General features: G+C 50.8%; 1 protein-coding gene across 2 annotated transcripts in view; it reads right to left on the bottom strand.

Moving 5' to 3' along the window:
* Positions 1 to 913: 913 nt before the first annotated feature.
* Positions 914 to 14,841, bottom strand: part of LMX1A (LIM homeobox transcription factor 1 alpha) — a 144,678-nt gene continuing 130,750 nt past the window's right edge. The window contains exons 4-8 of one of the 2 annotated variants that reach the window (XM_045546308.1): positions 10,163 to 10,335; positions 7,210 to 7,287; positions 4,954 to 5,023; positions 3,013 to 3,183; positions 914 to 1,152 (exon numbers count right to left, since the gene is read on the bottom strand). In XM_045546308.1, the coding sequence (XP_045402264.1) occupies positions 992 to 1,152; positions 3,013 to 3,183; positions 4,954 to 5,023; positions 7,210 to 7,287; positions 10,163 to 10,335 (653 nt within the window). In that variant the 3' untranslated portion in view covers positions 914 to 991. Of the gene's footprint in view, positions 1,153 to 3,012; positions 3,184 to 4,943; positions 5,024 to 7,209; positions 7,288 to 10,162; positions 10,336 to 14,841 lie in introns of both variants that reach the window. The other variant, XM_045546309.1, reaches the window with a different exon arrangement.

Consider the following 14,841-nt stretch of genomic DNA (forward strand, 5'->3'; position numbering starts at 1 on the left):
TTTAAACAGATGTCAGATATTAGTCTCAGCCCTGCTCATGTGTCCTGGGGGCGGATTAGCCTTGGTGTTTCCCGGTGAGGTAGGTACACGCGATCAGCCTCATCCACACATGCAGATGCCGAAGCTTCAGAGCAGAACCGACCTTCCTAGCGCTGCCCGACAACCGCATGTCGGAATTTAAAAGAAAGCCCCAAAGTCTGGGCTTTAGGTTTTCTGAGAACATGATCGGGGATTGCTCTGTCCCACCCGAGCCCAGTGATTCAACCCCGAAGGGAGCAAGAATCCAAGAGAGAATACTGTCAGCCACACAGAGTTGCTTCCCAGACCTCGGCGACACTCTGAAAACAGAATGAACTCAAGCACTCGAAGCCACAGGGCCAGGCGGGGCGGCCCTCTCTGCCCTGCCGACAAGTCTCTCCAAACTAAAAATAAAGTTTATAAAAGTAAATTATCTCATTTTATAACTTAAGTGCATCAAGCATTTCCTTAAATATAGTTCACACTGAAAATAAAGTTACTTTTGCTGTATAGTGGTGTCTGTTATAATTAGGAATAAACTTTGATGATAAAGTATGAAAGGTTACACACTCACACACGCACATCTATCTGTCTGTCTGTCTATGGTGTACAGATGGAAAGACATGTGCACCTCTTGAACAAAAGCTTCCCCAAAACGGTGGGAAGTTGTTAGGAGTCCCTAGGTATCTAGTTTGCATGAGAACGTCTAGATTAGGAGTCCCTGTCCTTAATGATAAACACATCTTCACATCTAACGCTAAGACTCTTATTAGAAACATTAAACTATGCAATCCGTAATGTATTCAGTCTTTGGAAATGCCGAGCTACACCGTATCGTTATACAACAGCATCCCCAACAAAAGTCCCTCCCCAGCCCACCTCCTCCCTGGCCTCCCCGTCCTAAAGCCAGAGACCCCTCACATGGCGTGGTTGTTCTGCATGGGAGCCTAGCCACAGAGCACGAGGGGAAGACTCAAGAGGTGAAGTACGAATTCTGCATGGAGTACAGGTGGTCAATGGGGTTTCCCACTCTGGACTGCAGGGGCCCGGCTTCTGAGGTTGCTAGGAAACAGTCGCCCAGGTTACTGAGGGAGGTGTCGTCGCTATCCAGGTCATGGAAAAGGGGCTCTGCGCCTGAAATGGAGAAGAAACACCGCCATGAGGTCTGGAAGAAGAGACCGATTTCAGCGTGAGAAAATTCAGCTGAATTCAACAAGTGTTGCCTGAGCACCCCTCCCCCCGCCCGTGAACCTTTCTGCTGGGTGCTGGGAAACGAGTGGGGGTGGGGTTGAACGGCACAGAAAAGTAGGAGGGGGTACAGTCCCTGCCCACAAAACGTCTATAGTCTCTGTAGGGGCCTCATGTCCAAAGTGCAACAAGTTAACACAATCTAAACTAGGATATGACAAAGTGCTAAATTGAGTGCAGCGTAAGCAAATGTCGGAGTGTCTAGACAGGGAGTGTGAGGAGCAGGCAGGACACGCCGCCAGAGGCTGGAGGGACAGAGGCAGGGCCGCTAGGGGACTTGGGCCTCAAAAATGGTGCTTGAAGGAGGGAAAGTGAAAAAACAAACATCAGCTCTTGGAGTGAGGCTGATGGAACCTCCCGTGGTAACATTTGTCTTTTCAAACAGCGAGCAGACACTCGGTGTGTGCTGTTCCCCAACCTGTACTGCAAAGAGGAGGAGGGTCAGGAGCCTGCCCTCAGCTGATTTACAGGCTAGACAGGGAAGCCGGCAAGGCACGCTGGGGCAGCTGAGGGACTGCTGTAACCAGGGCGCTTTGCCTCCCCTGCAAGTCAAAACTGGGAGAGGTGAAAACTGGAGTTTACGCAACTTGTCATGGGGCTTATTTTACCAAAGGACTCATCACAGGCATCCTTTACGTAACAAGACCCCCGAGACTCTGAACATTTAAGAATCTGCAAAACATTCATTTGCTCCGTTTTCCCACAGCGATGGAGGAAAGAATGATACGGACGTGACCCGTGTCTTATTTATATATGTGTGTGTATATCGATACACACATATATCTACAAACGTATCCGTGAGTGAGGTTGGCCAATGAAGGGCCTGCAGAGGACCAGATCTCAGTAAACGCTTGCTAAATGTGTGACATGGGAAGGTAGGGGTGATTTTAACAACCGAATTATTTTAATGAAGGCAAAAAGAAGTTGCGGGACAAAATCTGTGAGCTCAGGCATGTGTCTCTGATGCTAATGTTTGGAAGGCTTGCTGAATAAAACTTTGTTTTTTCACTATCAGGATGAATTTGTCACAGATTACACACAGATCAATGCATTGCATACGCCACTGGGCCTCTCTGTTTACAAACGGAGTAGCCTATATTTGGCCCTGAGGGTGAACTTGAGATTCGCTCCAGAGTTCACCCCACCCCCCCAGGATCCCCGGCCCCCGGCTTGTCCTCTGGCTTAAGCAGCAGGCTGGGCAGGCGGGGAGGCTCAGCCAGCCTCACTCAGCATCCAGATCGCCCCCAGTTCGGGTGAGGTGGGCATAAGGGAGATACTACAAGTCAGTTTATGTTTTATGGAATAAATTATAGCACCTACTAGTATCCACAGTAGGACAGTCCAATTAGAAAATTTGTTTTCTGTGCTTTTGATGCCTTTTCTTTCTTTACATAAACGTTTGCTTAATTAAGGCCGTCTGCTTGGATAAGCACTGGCATTGCTCGCAAATATGTCCGTGTGGTAGCTGGCATGAAACGCAAGACTGAGGAATCCAGTCACAACAAACAGGTCCACAAGGAAAGTGCAATATTCTATTTAAAAGTAACAAATGAGAAGCTTTGAAAACAAGAATGAATGGGAGCATCACTAATGAGCATGCCACGTGGGCCTTTCTTCTGTAGCCACTGGCCAGGGCCGCCGGGTGGTTCAGGCGGTATTTTGTGGGCACTTGCTCTGCTTTGGAGCCTCAGCAGCATCTAGGGACCACGCAGGTGTGGGGGGCCTGGGGGCCTGAGCCCCTCTTACCGTAGGGGTGCATGTGGTCTCCGGGCATCTGGGGTGGGGTGAGGCCCTGCCGGAAGGGATCCGAGCTGTAGACACTCTGCTCGATGGCCAGCAGCTGCTGCGGGGTGGGCAGGGCCGTGTAGGGGTTCATGATGCCTTCCATGCTCCCACTCCCGCCGCCGCTCGACTGAGCTGTGGGACGGAGAGCAAGGCAGGTCATTCTCAACGTGCAGCCCCGCGTGTTACCTCCCTGGGTCCTGGTGTCCTCGCTTATGAAATGGAAGGGGACGAGGGGACATCAGTGGGTGCCAGCCTGTGCCCGCCACAGGCCGCAGGGATCACCTTGGAGGAAAGGACGGGGGTGGGGGCCGAGCAGGTGAACTCTGAGAACATCTTTGAAATGTATCATTTAAGCAAAGGGCTGTGACACTGTGCCCAGGTTTGGCAGCCCCTGGCGTGGATGAATCTGAAGATCCTTCCTGTGATAACCCACTGTGAGCCCCCCCGTCAATCATGGAGATCATGATGCCGGGCCCACTGGCCTCAACGGCTGATCTGAAGATTCCACAGGAGTGTGTGGACGTGCTTTGGAGCCACATCTTGCTGCACGTGTGCACGGAGGGTTAGGAGAAAAGGGGGACTCAGCTGTTGCCTCCACATCTTTCTCTGGGTCTCTAAACATGGGGAGAATAGAGACTCTATCTCCCACCAGCCTCTGCTTTCTTAAGTCCACCTTAGGAGCTGCCCTTAGAGTTCTTTAAACAAAGTCCCGAGCACTGTGAGTTGTGTTCTCAGACACCAAGATCGCAGGTAACTTATGTGCACATTAAAATGTGAGAACCCTGCTCTGAGGTACGGACCAGGAATTCTCCTGGGTGGCTGAGTTCGGGGGCATATCTTTTTAAGAATGGCATTGTTCTAATATAGTTATTTCTGGTTTTTTTTCCTTTTAACTTCCTTAAAGACTCCCACAACCTGTCCTTCTTCACTCCCTCCCCAATCTTCACACTACCCTTATTTATTTATTCATTTTGTAAAAAAGGGTCCGTGTGGGTAGAGGTGAGTCAAGGGAGTACAGCCTAGTGGAACGCAGAGTCGGGGTTCTAGTCCCGGCTCCATCCTTACTGATACAGGAAGGTGCTGGGTCTTGCGGAGGCTTTGTTTGCCCCTCTGTGAGGTGGGAGTGATACTAACTTCCCCACTCCCCTCAGAAGCTGGGTGCCGTCCGGGTCAAGTGAGCGTGTGTGATAGCACTGTGTGAGCTACGAAGGAGGTGATTATTATTTTACTATCATCATTTTTGCTATTTTATAGTATTTTGAAAAGGGGTAAGTCACAGAGCAGCCTCTCTCTTTTTTTTTTTTTTTTTGTAAGTCCTTTTAGAGACAGAGTCTCGCTCTGTGTTGGAGTGCAGTGGTGTGATCATAGCTCACTGCGGCCTTGAACTCCTGGGCTCAAAGGATCCTCTGGCTCAACCTCCCCAGTAGCTGGGACTACAGGCGCACACCACCGCGCCTGGCTAACTTTTTATTTTCTGTGGAGACGGGGTCCTGCTTTGTTGCCCAGGCTGGCTTTGAACTCCCGGCCTCAAGCAATCCTCCTATCTCGGCCTCCCGAAGCGCTAGGATTATCAGCTGAGCCACTGTGCCCGGCCAAGTGGTGTCTTCTATTAGACTGATTAGCCTTCAAGCAGGACCGAGCAAGGTGAGAAATCGGACATGTCTATGGCCGCACGTAGTCCCGACACCTGACGCATCCCCTGACACTGTGGGGGGTCCAGGCACCGGGGCTCCCCCACCCTCTCACGAGTTCCTCAGGGCTCAGTCCCCAGGTGAGGGCCTCATCCCTCCAGTGGGCGTGAACGGGGCCCCCAGACGTGTCATTCAGGAGCTGGCTGGCGGGAGACCTGGGGCCGGAGCGGCCTGGACCCCGCAAGGCCCGGCAGGAGGGGCGGCCGCTTACCGGAGCTCAGCCTCTGCGTGTTCTGCTGGTCCTGCTGCTGCTGCTGCTGCCGCCGGGCCAGCTTCTTCATCTGACGAGGAGAGGACCACAGGGTTAGAAGTCAGATGACCTGTGGCAGGTGCACCCGGGAACGGCGAAGCCGGGGGTGGCATCTTCCCCGTGCGAGGGACCGTGTCCCGGCTCCTACTCAGCGGGGGAGCCGCAGCTGCCCGGCTCCAGTGGAGCAGCGCATCTTAGCAGGAACAGGGAGTTCCTCCCCCCCAGGAAATGAAACTTGCTGCTTGTGCTGGGACAATTCTACGTGAGGGGATAAGTGTGTGACTGTGGGGTCTGCAGCCCAGCCCAGACGCCTGGAGCAAGGGGCTGCCAAGAGGGTGTGATTTAGGATAAGCCAAGAGGCTGTTCCCTTCCCCTCCCCTGTCTGCGGCCCTTGTGTCTGAGACGAGCCAACCTGGAGATTCACGGGGCAGGGAGCTCGCCCCCCAGACCACCCTGCTAGCATAGCAACCTCCCGGAAGGAACGTTTTAATCCAGTGTTTCTCAAACTGTGTTCTGTGGAACACTAGGGTTCCGTGAGATGTTAACATATATTTTAAGTGCATGTGTGTGTAGGAGATGTTTTCCTAAATTTCTTTATGGCAAGATATCTCAGAGCTATAAATGTGCTCCTCTACTGTATGAATCCACAGGCCAAAGGGCCTCTCAAACTTATTGCACCGTGGAGTCTTTTTCTGATGGAATAACACATTCATAGCCCTATTCTGAGGAATTCAGTTAGGGAAACGTTACACTAGCCAATCGTGATCAAATAATAAGATAGTAACTTATCACCTGTACTATTATAAAATATATATTTGGTCTTTAACCCCGTTTCCTGGCATTCAACTCCTAAAATTTTTGGAATCTCCAAAGTGATGTTTTCTTGTACGCTAATGAGCGACTGGTGGCTGGCAGCCCCTAGATATATTAAGGATGGGGCCCGATCACCAGAGAGACCAAGGCAGGATTAGAGGACTGGAACTTTCAGCCCCACCCCCCAACCTCCAGGGAGGGGAGAGAGGCCGAAGGTTAAGTTGATCACCAATGGCCAATGGTTTAATTAACCATGCCTGTGTAACAAAGTCTCCATAAAAACCCAAAAGGACAGGGGTCAGAGAGCTTCCAGGTAGCTGAACACATGGAGGTTCCTGGAGGATTGTCCAGCCGGGAGGGCATGGAAGCTCTGCACCCCTCCCCCGACTTCTCACCTAATGCATCTCTCTTCATCTGTGTCCTCTGCAATGTCCCTTATAACAACCCAGCAAGTGTAAGTGTTTCCTGAGTTCTGGGAGCAGCTCTATCAAATTAACGGAACCTTAGGAGCGGGTTGTGGGATCCGGATTTATAGCTGGTCTGTGAGAAGCCCAGGCCACAGCCCGGGTCTTGCGAGTGCCGGTTGGGGTTGGGGGGAAAGTCTTGGGGACTGAGCCCTCAACCTGTGGGATGTGACGCTGTCCCAGGTAGACGGTGTCAGAATTGACTTGAGATAGAGGAAAGCCAGCTGGTGTCCAGGGCAAAACTGACTGCTTGCTTGGCGTGTGGGGAAAGACCCCCTTATGGTCCCAGGAGTGTTCTGTGTTGATTGCTGTGGTGTGAAAACAGGAAAAATACTGTTTGTTTTTCCCCCCATCATCCACTAAAGAGCAGGGCCCTAGAGAAACAGGCCACAGGACACATGTATTTTTAGAGGTAGGAAGAAAAATGAGTAAAAATTCTAAAACAAAGACTGATGCAGGAATACAGCCCGTGGTAGGGCCGGAGGGTGCTATGACGGTGGGCCCAGGTCGGAGAGGGGTGGCCCGGGACAGACCAGTGAAGGCTTTCACTCCACCGTGTCATAATGCTGTCTGAGACCAGTCCTACTTGGGTTTCTCTTTGAAACTTTAAAAAAAGTTTGATATCTGGATTAAATAAATGTATATTATAGAACATGCTTTAACCAAAAGACACAGAAAGACATTTATTCATACAGATGGCTGGCCAGATTGACAGTCATGGCCACTAGGGGAAAAAAAAAAGCCATTTCACTAAAACAAACGCCTAGTGTCTCCCCTTCTGCAGGGCTGCTGTGGCTGAAATGATTGTTGACAACAGAATTTTTGAATCAAGAGAACTACTCTATGCAAAGAGTTCAGGTTAGAAAAGCTGGAAACGAGTGCAGTGTCCTGCAATGTCCCCAGCAACAAAGGGACAGACAAAAAGTAGTAAGCAGATTACCTTAGCTCTCTGGTTCTGGAACCACACCTGGACGACACGGACGCTCAGCCCTGTCTCTGCAGCCAGCGTCTCCCTCACCTTGAAAACATTGAACGTTAGAAATGCGGAAACACTGCCAGCTCAGGGCAGGAGGCAGAACATTTTCTATACAGCGCATGGCGGGGGCAGCAGACTGTGTCTTACATAGGAGCTGGCAAGTGTTTAACGTCCAGCATAAACTCAAACACAAGAACATGCTTCCCTTCCAGTAGAGAGTCTTTCACCAGGCAAACAAAAGAAAAAAGAAACGGTCATTAATTTAGATGCTCAGTACCAAAAGGTATTTATTTCTAGATTTCTCTTACTCTGGAAATTAGGCTTTCAAGTGGTTCTTAGACCTCAGGGAAGTCTACTGCTATGCTTTAGCTATAGGCCATGCATAAACATTAACCTACTTAAGGAGAAATGAGAATGAAAATGGTGTTGCAAAAACAAATGGTTCTCTCTTGCTCTCTTCTCTTGCCTAACTGCATTGACCTGCAGTTTCGGTTTTGTCTCTAGGTGACTTTGGGCGTTTCAGGGATATTCATATTCACTGTTATCCTGAGTAGGCCCTGCCCAAGGAGAATAAGACGAGAGTAATCGGGAACGTGGCAGAGCCGGGTAGGCAGTTCTAACGCAGGCACATGCGCTGGGGCGGGCGGAGACAGGACAAGTGAGATCCAGCTAGTAAGGAGACGTGCTCAGACATCTGCCCACCACACAGGCACCTTAGTGAGGGGCTGGCAAGGTGGCAAGAAGAGACAGTGCAAGAAGCACAGAGTGGGCCTTAGAGACTCTGTCCCCTTTTGATTAGATTCTGGGGAGACGACGGGATTGAAAGAGCGCCTTGAATAAACACGAGGGCAGAGCAAACCGGAGGCCTTGGGAAATATGTCACCTTTATCATGACACTTGGGCTGAGGCTTAGGAGAAGCAGGATGATTAGAGCAGGTTTTGAAAGCACATCCCTCTGCTAAGCCAAGGAAAACAGGAGTGCGCGCAGGCCCGCCTCCACCTGCCGAAACCCTATCCGGGCCTCGGAGGCCCGGCTCAAAAGCCACCTGCTCCACAAAGCCTGGCCTGATTCCCCTGACCAAAGTGACCTTTCCCTTCCCCGTGGCCCCCAGTTGTCCCTCTGCCGTGGTCCCCAGAGCTCTCTCTCTGGTGTCACAGTAAGCGTACGCCTGAGTCTCCCCCTTGCTGGCGGCCTGGAAGCTGCCTGGAGACGAGCCCCCAGCACAAGCCCATGCGGGGGCTGGGAGTTCAGAACACAGGGGATAAGTAAGCAAATGAGGACGGTTATAATTTGTCCCGTGGCAAGGCCACCTTGGAGTATGTCATTTCACTTTCTACCGGTACCTCCCTTGGAGCACAGAGAGCTGCAAGGGCAGGCAAGGAAAGAGTTTGCAGGTGAATCTTTTCAAAGGTCAGAAGTTGCAGCAGACTGTGCTGTTGTTCAACAAGTATCTATCCTCCCCTCCTCTGCTCCACGGAGGGTGTGTGCTTCGCCACTGCACCCGCGGGGGCTAAGCCCGTGCCTTGCTCCGGCCCATGGGATGCGATGTGTGTGGCATCCAGCGAAGGTTTCCAGTGGGCTTCCTGCTTCGGCCTGGCCTCTCGCCTCTGCCGTCCTCCGGAGAGCAGCAGGCACCAGGAGGGTGCTGCTCTCTCAGCCTGGACCTTCGAAGGAGAGGCCGGCGGAGCAGGCCCGAGTCTGAGCCCCGCTGGGCCACGGCCGAGGCACAGTCCCGGGGGAGGGAATACATGTTTGTTTGTTGGGAGCCACTGAGACTTTGGGTTGTTTTGTAATCACAGCCAAAGCTGACTCATACAAATAGGGATGCAGGCAATGCTAAAAAATTTCTATGATGTATTTCTTTTATGAATTTCAATGAAGAATATTCTTTCTTTTCTTTTTACTGTGTAACAAGTAGTACCCAGCATGTGGCAGGCAGTCAATAAATGGCAGCACTCAATAAATGGGCACAGCTGTGTGTGGCAGAGACGGCTAATTGTCCCCAATATCCATTCTCTCCTTCCTCCGATCAGCAATCGAATCCCTAAGTATTAGCAGGGCATGTGGTCACCCAGGGAGACTCGTTTCCCAGCTTCCCCTGCAGGGAGTGTGTCTACAGGACGAACTTTTGGCCAACACAGATGAGTAGAAGTGATTTGAGCAACCCCTGGGTATGCCCTTAAAAAAGCCGTTGCCCTCCACTTCCTCTTTTTACACCCTGCTGGCTGGGGACACGGTGACAACTGGAGCAGCCCTTTGGACCCATGTGAGGGATAACAGAGCCACCCACCAGTCTTGGCTTGCTCACCGCTGGACTATGACATACGAGAAGAATAAACTCCCATCTCACTGAGCCACTGTATTTGTTTTTTACACAAGTGTTCATAGCAGCCTCATTTTTAACAGCCCCAAATGGATACAACCCACACGCCCATCAACAGGTGAATGGAGAAGCCAACCACGGCATGCCCATACAGCACAACACCCTTCAACAGCAAAAGGGAATGAACCACAGCTTGGATGAATCCCAAAATCACTCCACCAAGTGGAACAAGCCAGACCGAAAAAAGAGCACATACTGCAAGCCACTGCACTTTCATACTCTTTGTTACAGTGTCTTGGTCTGACGACTGGTACCTATTATTTCATTATTATTATTATTCCCACAGCTCTCCAGGAAATGAAAGGTGTGATTCAGGGCCATTTGGAATCAGGATTCATGCATGGAAAGCATGAGGAGACTCCAGTACGTCCCTGGCCATAGATTAACGATCCCCGAGTCTCCAAAGGGCTCAAGGCCACCTGCATAGGGTCCATCTGGACAGCCTTCCTTATTGCTCTGACCCCCCCGTGCCCCCCGAGATCCCAGAAGAGAAGTGGGCCCAGTTCTCCTTCCTCCCCTCCTCCCTCCTGTACCTTCCTGCAGGGCTTGGAGGATACTTCAAACGAGGCCTTGAAAGCCCTCCTCTGCTGGGTTGTCAAGATGGTCCTAGGGCGTTTGGGGCGTTTATGGTCCTTGCCGTCCTCGGCAGCTCCTTTCCCCACCCCGTGGGCCGACTTGCAAAGACTTTCTTCATCGTCACTTTTCCCTAGAAGGAGCAAAAAGCGATGCTGTGAGTCCCCAGGAGCCACTTCCTAGAGCTACATTTTATTCCATAACAAGGCGCCTGGGTCCACATTCCCGGGACGGCTTTATGTATGAGCGCAACAACCTACATGCATTGGTTTGGAAGCTTCCAGGAAGGCACTTAGAACAAGCTCCTAAAACCCAAAGGCAGGAACCAGAACACCCACATTACACCTCAGGGCTTCATCCAGTGTGACATCCCAGCTCCACATTTACTAGCTGTGTGGCCTTGAGCAAGTTACTTACCTCTCTATGACTCAATTTACTTATCTGCAAAATAGCGGTACAGGAGAACCCACTACATTGGGGTCGCTGTGAGGATTGAATGAGTTTATACCAATAAGACACTCAGTGTGCTGCTTGGCATATAGTAAGTGCTCAGTAAGTATCGGTTATTATTTCTTAGATTATCATTTTTCAAGATTAGACCTGGAGAAGTTACTCATAACTTCCTAGCTGCTATGTCTGAAATTCTGGCCACTGCCAGGTGGTAGAAAATACTGCTGTTTAAAAAGCCGCAGAGAACAAGCATCAGGGTACCCACAGGTGCAGACAACTGAGTATGGACAGGTAACTCTAATAATTAGTCAAAATTTCTTATCTGTAAAGTAAACAATGCTCTATTACATTAACTACAATTATGTGAATTACTGCAACTCTATAAGCAGTGCGCAGCGCCGGGGTAACGTCTAAAGGAAACAAAGCCTCCAGTAGGCATCACGCTCCTTTCCAGGGTACCTCGTGCACCCACAGACGTCACGCCCCTGAGGAGGAGCTTCTGGGGTCTGGGAAATACCCCAGTGACAGAGATTTCTTTTTCCCTCTGGCATTAAAAGCTGCAGGTAGCTGTATGCCCAGGTGATCCTCAGAAGAACCTCGTTTATCTCTGGGTCCTCACAGAGCTCAGCTGTCCTCCTTCCTGCAGTGAAAACCTTTGCCCCAGGCCTTGCCCCCGGGCCAGCCCCTCCTGGCCACTCTGCAAAAGCCCAGAGGAGGGACCCAGCGCGTGTGAGCCACACCTTTTCCTTCACTCCCAGCTCCTCTGGACAGGCTGCCCATCTGCATAGACTGCTTTAGTTTTGACATTAGCTGGGTTCTAACTTTTGGCTCCGCCAGAGCCCGAAAGCTTATTTTATCTGAAAGGACAACGGCTTCTTCTTCCTAGGAACATGTAAACATGCAAGTTTGAAGGTGAAGGGAACACCACATTGTGAGTTCTTGGGAACACGACCCTTTTAATGTAATGGAGAAGGGACTGCGGTCGGCAGACCGAGGTTTCCACCCCGGTTCTGTCCCCTTGTTGTAAGAACTGCCCTATGCGAGTCACAGCATGTCACTGACCCTCGGTTTCCTCACCTGCACGAAGAAGACAGGGACACCCCGCCCGAGGGTGTCACAGACGTAGCGCTGTTATGTGCAAAGGCAGCTAACACGGTCCTGGCACGCAGGCGGCTTGCCATTGTGGTTGGGAACGGGGTGTCTTTTCCCTCTGTCCCATCCTCCTCAACAGCACAAATGAAAAACCCCAAAAGATTAAAGAAGAGAGTCAAACAAGAGTCCGCATGGTGAGGCCTGGCTACTCGGGCAGCTTCCTCTGAGGGTGCTCTTCTCCAGGGTAACGCAGTAAGAGCATCTCAGTCTCACCTGGGGATCAAGGCTCGTAAAATCTTTCTAGAAGGAGGTTTTCAGAATGGCCAGGAAAAAACAAGCACTTAAGAACCAAAAGCCTCAGGAAAATAACAAGATCCCACAAGAGGATAAAATGTAGAAAAAAGAAAGCCACAGCTAGGCCCTTGGTAGGCCCACTCATCCCACTGCTGGGAACTCTCCAAATCCTGGGGTGAGGCCAAGAGTTCTCAAGAAGGTGGACTCCCCAGAGTCAAAAGGATGTTCCTCTGGCCCTGGTGATGCCTTCAGTGACGTTTCTGAGGAAATGGGGCTACACCACCCCCCGAGGATCACGCAGGTCTCCGGCGAGGCAGGCTGTGCCCAGGGACTGAGTCTGCAGGTCAGGCCTGCGAGCGAGGGCCGAGCAACGCTCAGTACAGAACACTCTTGCAATGGAAAACGTAAAATGCAATTTTATTATCTCCAAAACCTCCTGTCTTATGCCAGTTTTGTCAATAAAATGGTACTTGCAAATGTCTTATGGAGCCAGTCTGATTCTTTGACAGTCATTCCTCCAACAGTTTGATGCAAATGTATAGGCATGAGTGGGATAATGTAACTAACGAAAATGTAAAAGTCTAAAAGAATGATCACGGTTCAGACGTGTTGACACTATCCAGGAAAGCCATGTGACATCGTACTTACAAGCATGAGCTTTGGAGTCATAGAAACTCAAGTTTAACTTCTGGTTCTAACAGTTATGATGTGTGATTCTGAACACATTCTCAAAACTCAATTTTCTCATCAGGGCAAATAGCAGTGTTATTGGAATTATTAAATGAGATGATGTATGTAAAGGGTTTAGCACCATCCAGAAGGGACTGGTGCTGAATCAATAACAATAATCGTCATTATTATTCTTCCAACATAAAAGATGAACACATGTTTTCAGTTCACAGCAAGCTCCTATCGATGGGGATCTGAGTTAAGGTTTAACAACACAAGTGTCCATTTCTCTCTCTTTGCAGAAATGACCCTGGCCGATATAGACATCCAGTGGCATGTGAGCGTGTGAGTGCTTGTGAGAAGGGAGAGAAAGAGAGGGAGCTAGGGCTTGTTCTAGAAGGAAGGTGTGATTTCTGCAGTTTGTTCAGAGCCCCAGAGGCAGGATGGCTGAGGGCCAAGTGGGTCCTCCTGCTGCTGTCACTGTACTCAGCCTTGCCTGGGATGCGTGTGCATCCCCAAAGAGCTGCTGGCCCATCGTGAACCGATGGAGAAGGGGGGCAGGAGAACCACCTCTGAGGCTGCCATTGGTGTGCATTTTGGGAGGACACAGACAGCTGCTCACTCATCCTCTCCAAACCCTTGTAAGAAGAGACAGAGGAAAGTGTGCTTGTTTTTAGAAGGAGGCAGAGGAGGAGGAGGAGACAGAGAGGGAAAGAAGAAGGGGAAAGAGAAAGAAAAGAAGGAGAAAGAGAAGTGGTAGCAGTAGTGGTTTGTCTGGGAGAGTTTCTGTCATTTTCGTGGTGCATTTTCTCCCTCTGATTCCTCCTTTCTGCGGTTCGATATCTCACGCTCTCTTCTCTCTTCGGGTCCCCCATTTTGCCTCCTAGGAAGCACTCCATGCTCTGCACCAGGAGCCTACAAGCTCGCTCTGTAAGATGCCAGAGAGTTAATAGTTTAGTCTTCACAGGCCTTTAGGTCTGCAGCGAGCGCAACTACTCAACTCTGCCATTCATGTAGCACAAAAGCAGCCGCAGACAATATGAATGGGCAGGGCTGTGTTCCAATAAGACTGTATTTCAAAAACAGGCACCGAGCCAGATTTGGCCTGCATACCGTAGTTTGCTCACCCCTGCCCTGGACCTCCCCTGACCTCCTGTTCTCCATCAAAACCTACAAGTCCCAAGTCCCCTTCTTCCCGGCCCTGACCGCAGGCAGGACGCTCTGCTCATCTGACACACCGTGGAGTCAGTGGTGAGCACCGTTTGATGTGTTCTCTCCCACGGTCAATAACATGTAAACATTTAATAAGAAAAGCATCTACCCTAACAGTCACCAACGTGGAATTTGGGGTGTCCTGGCCCATCCGAGCGAGAGAGACTCTGAGGAGAGAGGGACGGGGGAGCCCGTCCCAAAGTGCAAACAGGGGCCGCCAGCCAGCTGCCAGCAGGCATGCGGACCACCGCTATCACCCAGCTTCCGCCCACTGCGCTGTCAACATCGTGGGCAGAATGGTGTCCTTGCACTGTCTTGCGGAGTTTCCAAGCTGTTCCCGGAATGTTCACTGAGGCTCCCATCTTCTCTCTCGGCGGGGGCAGACCCGGATCCCAACTTCTGCATGAAAATACGCAGCGCCTACGACATGCACATATCAGTTTGCCCAGGGGGAAGGAACATTCTAAAAGAGCCGGGAGATTTCTCCAAGAATCAGCAGGAGAACTGGAGGGAAGAGGAAAAAAACCCTGAAACAGCAGAGATGCACAGAGGAGGGAGAGGCGGCCCTGCTGCTGCCGAGACTCCCACGCCCAGATGCGGGCCGAGCGATCCCTCATAATTTAAGCTGACACCCCTCAGCGGAGATGAAAGGAACGCCACTCGCTGCTCTCTGACAACAAATGTCAGCATCCCTGGGGGCCACTTAGGCACAAACGCGGCATAAATCTGACTGTAGTGGGGAAGTCCAGAGATCAAGCCTCCACGCCCAGCCTACCAGGATGAAATGAATTCGCTTGGCGCAAAGCTTGGACATGTTTCTTATGGCCTTTTTTCCCCCCTTTCTTGTAAAAAAAAAAAAATCTGGAATGGTTCAGGGCCGTTCCTCCCACTCGTTTATGACATAAGCAATGGCAGATGAAAG

The sequence above is a fragment of the Lemur catta genome, chromosome 3 (assembly GCF_020740605.2).
Source record: "Lemur catta isolate mLemCat1 chromosome 3, mLemCat1.pri, whole genome shotgun sequence".
Taxonomy (NCBI): domain Eukaryota; kingdom Metazoa; phylum Chordata; class Mammalia; order Primates; family Lemuridae; genus Lemur; species Lemur catta.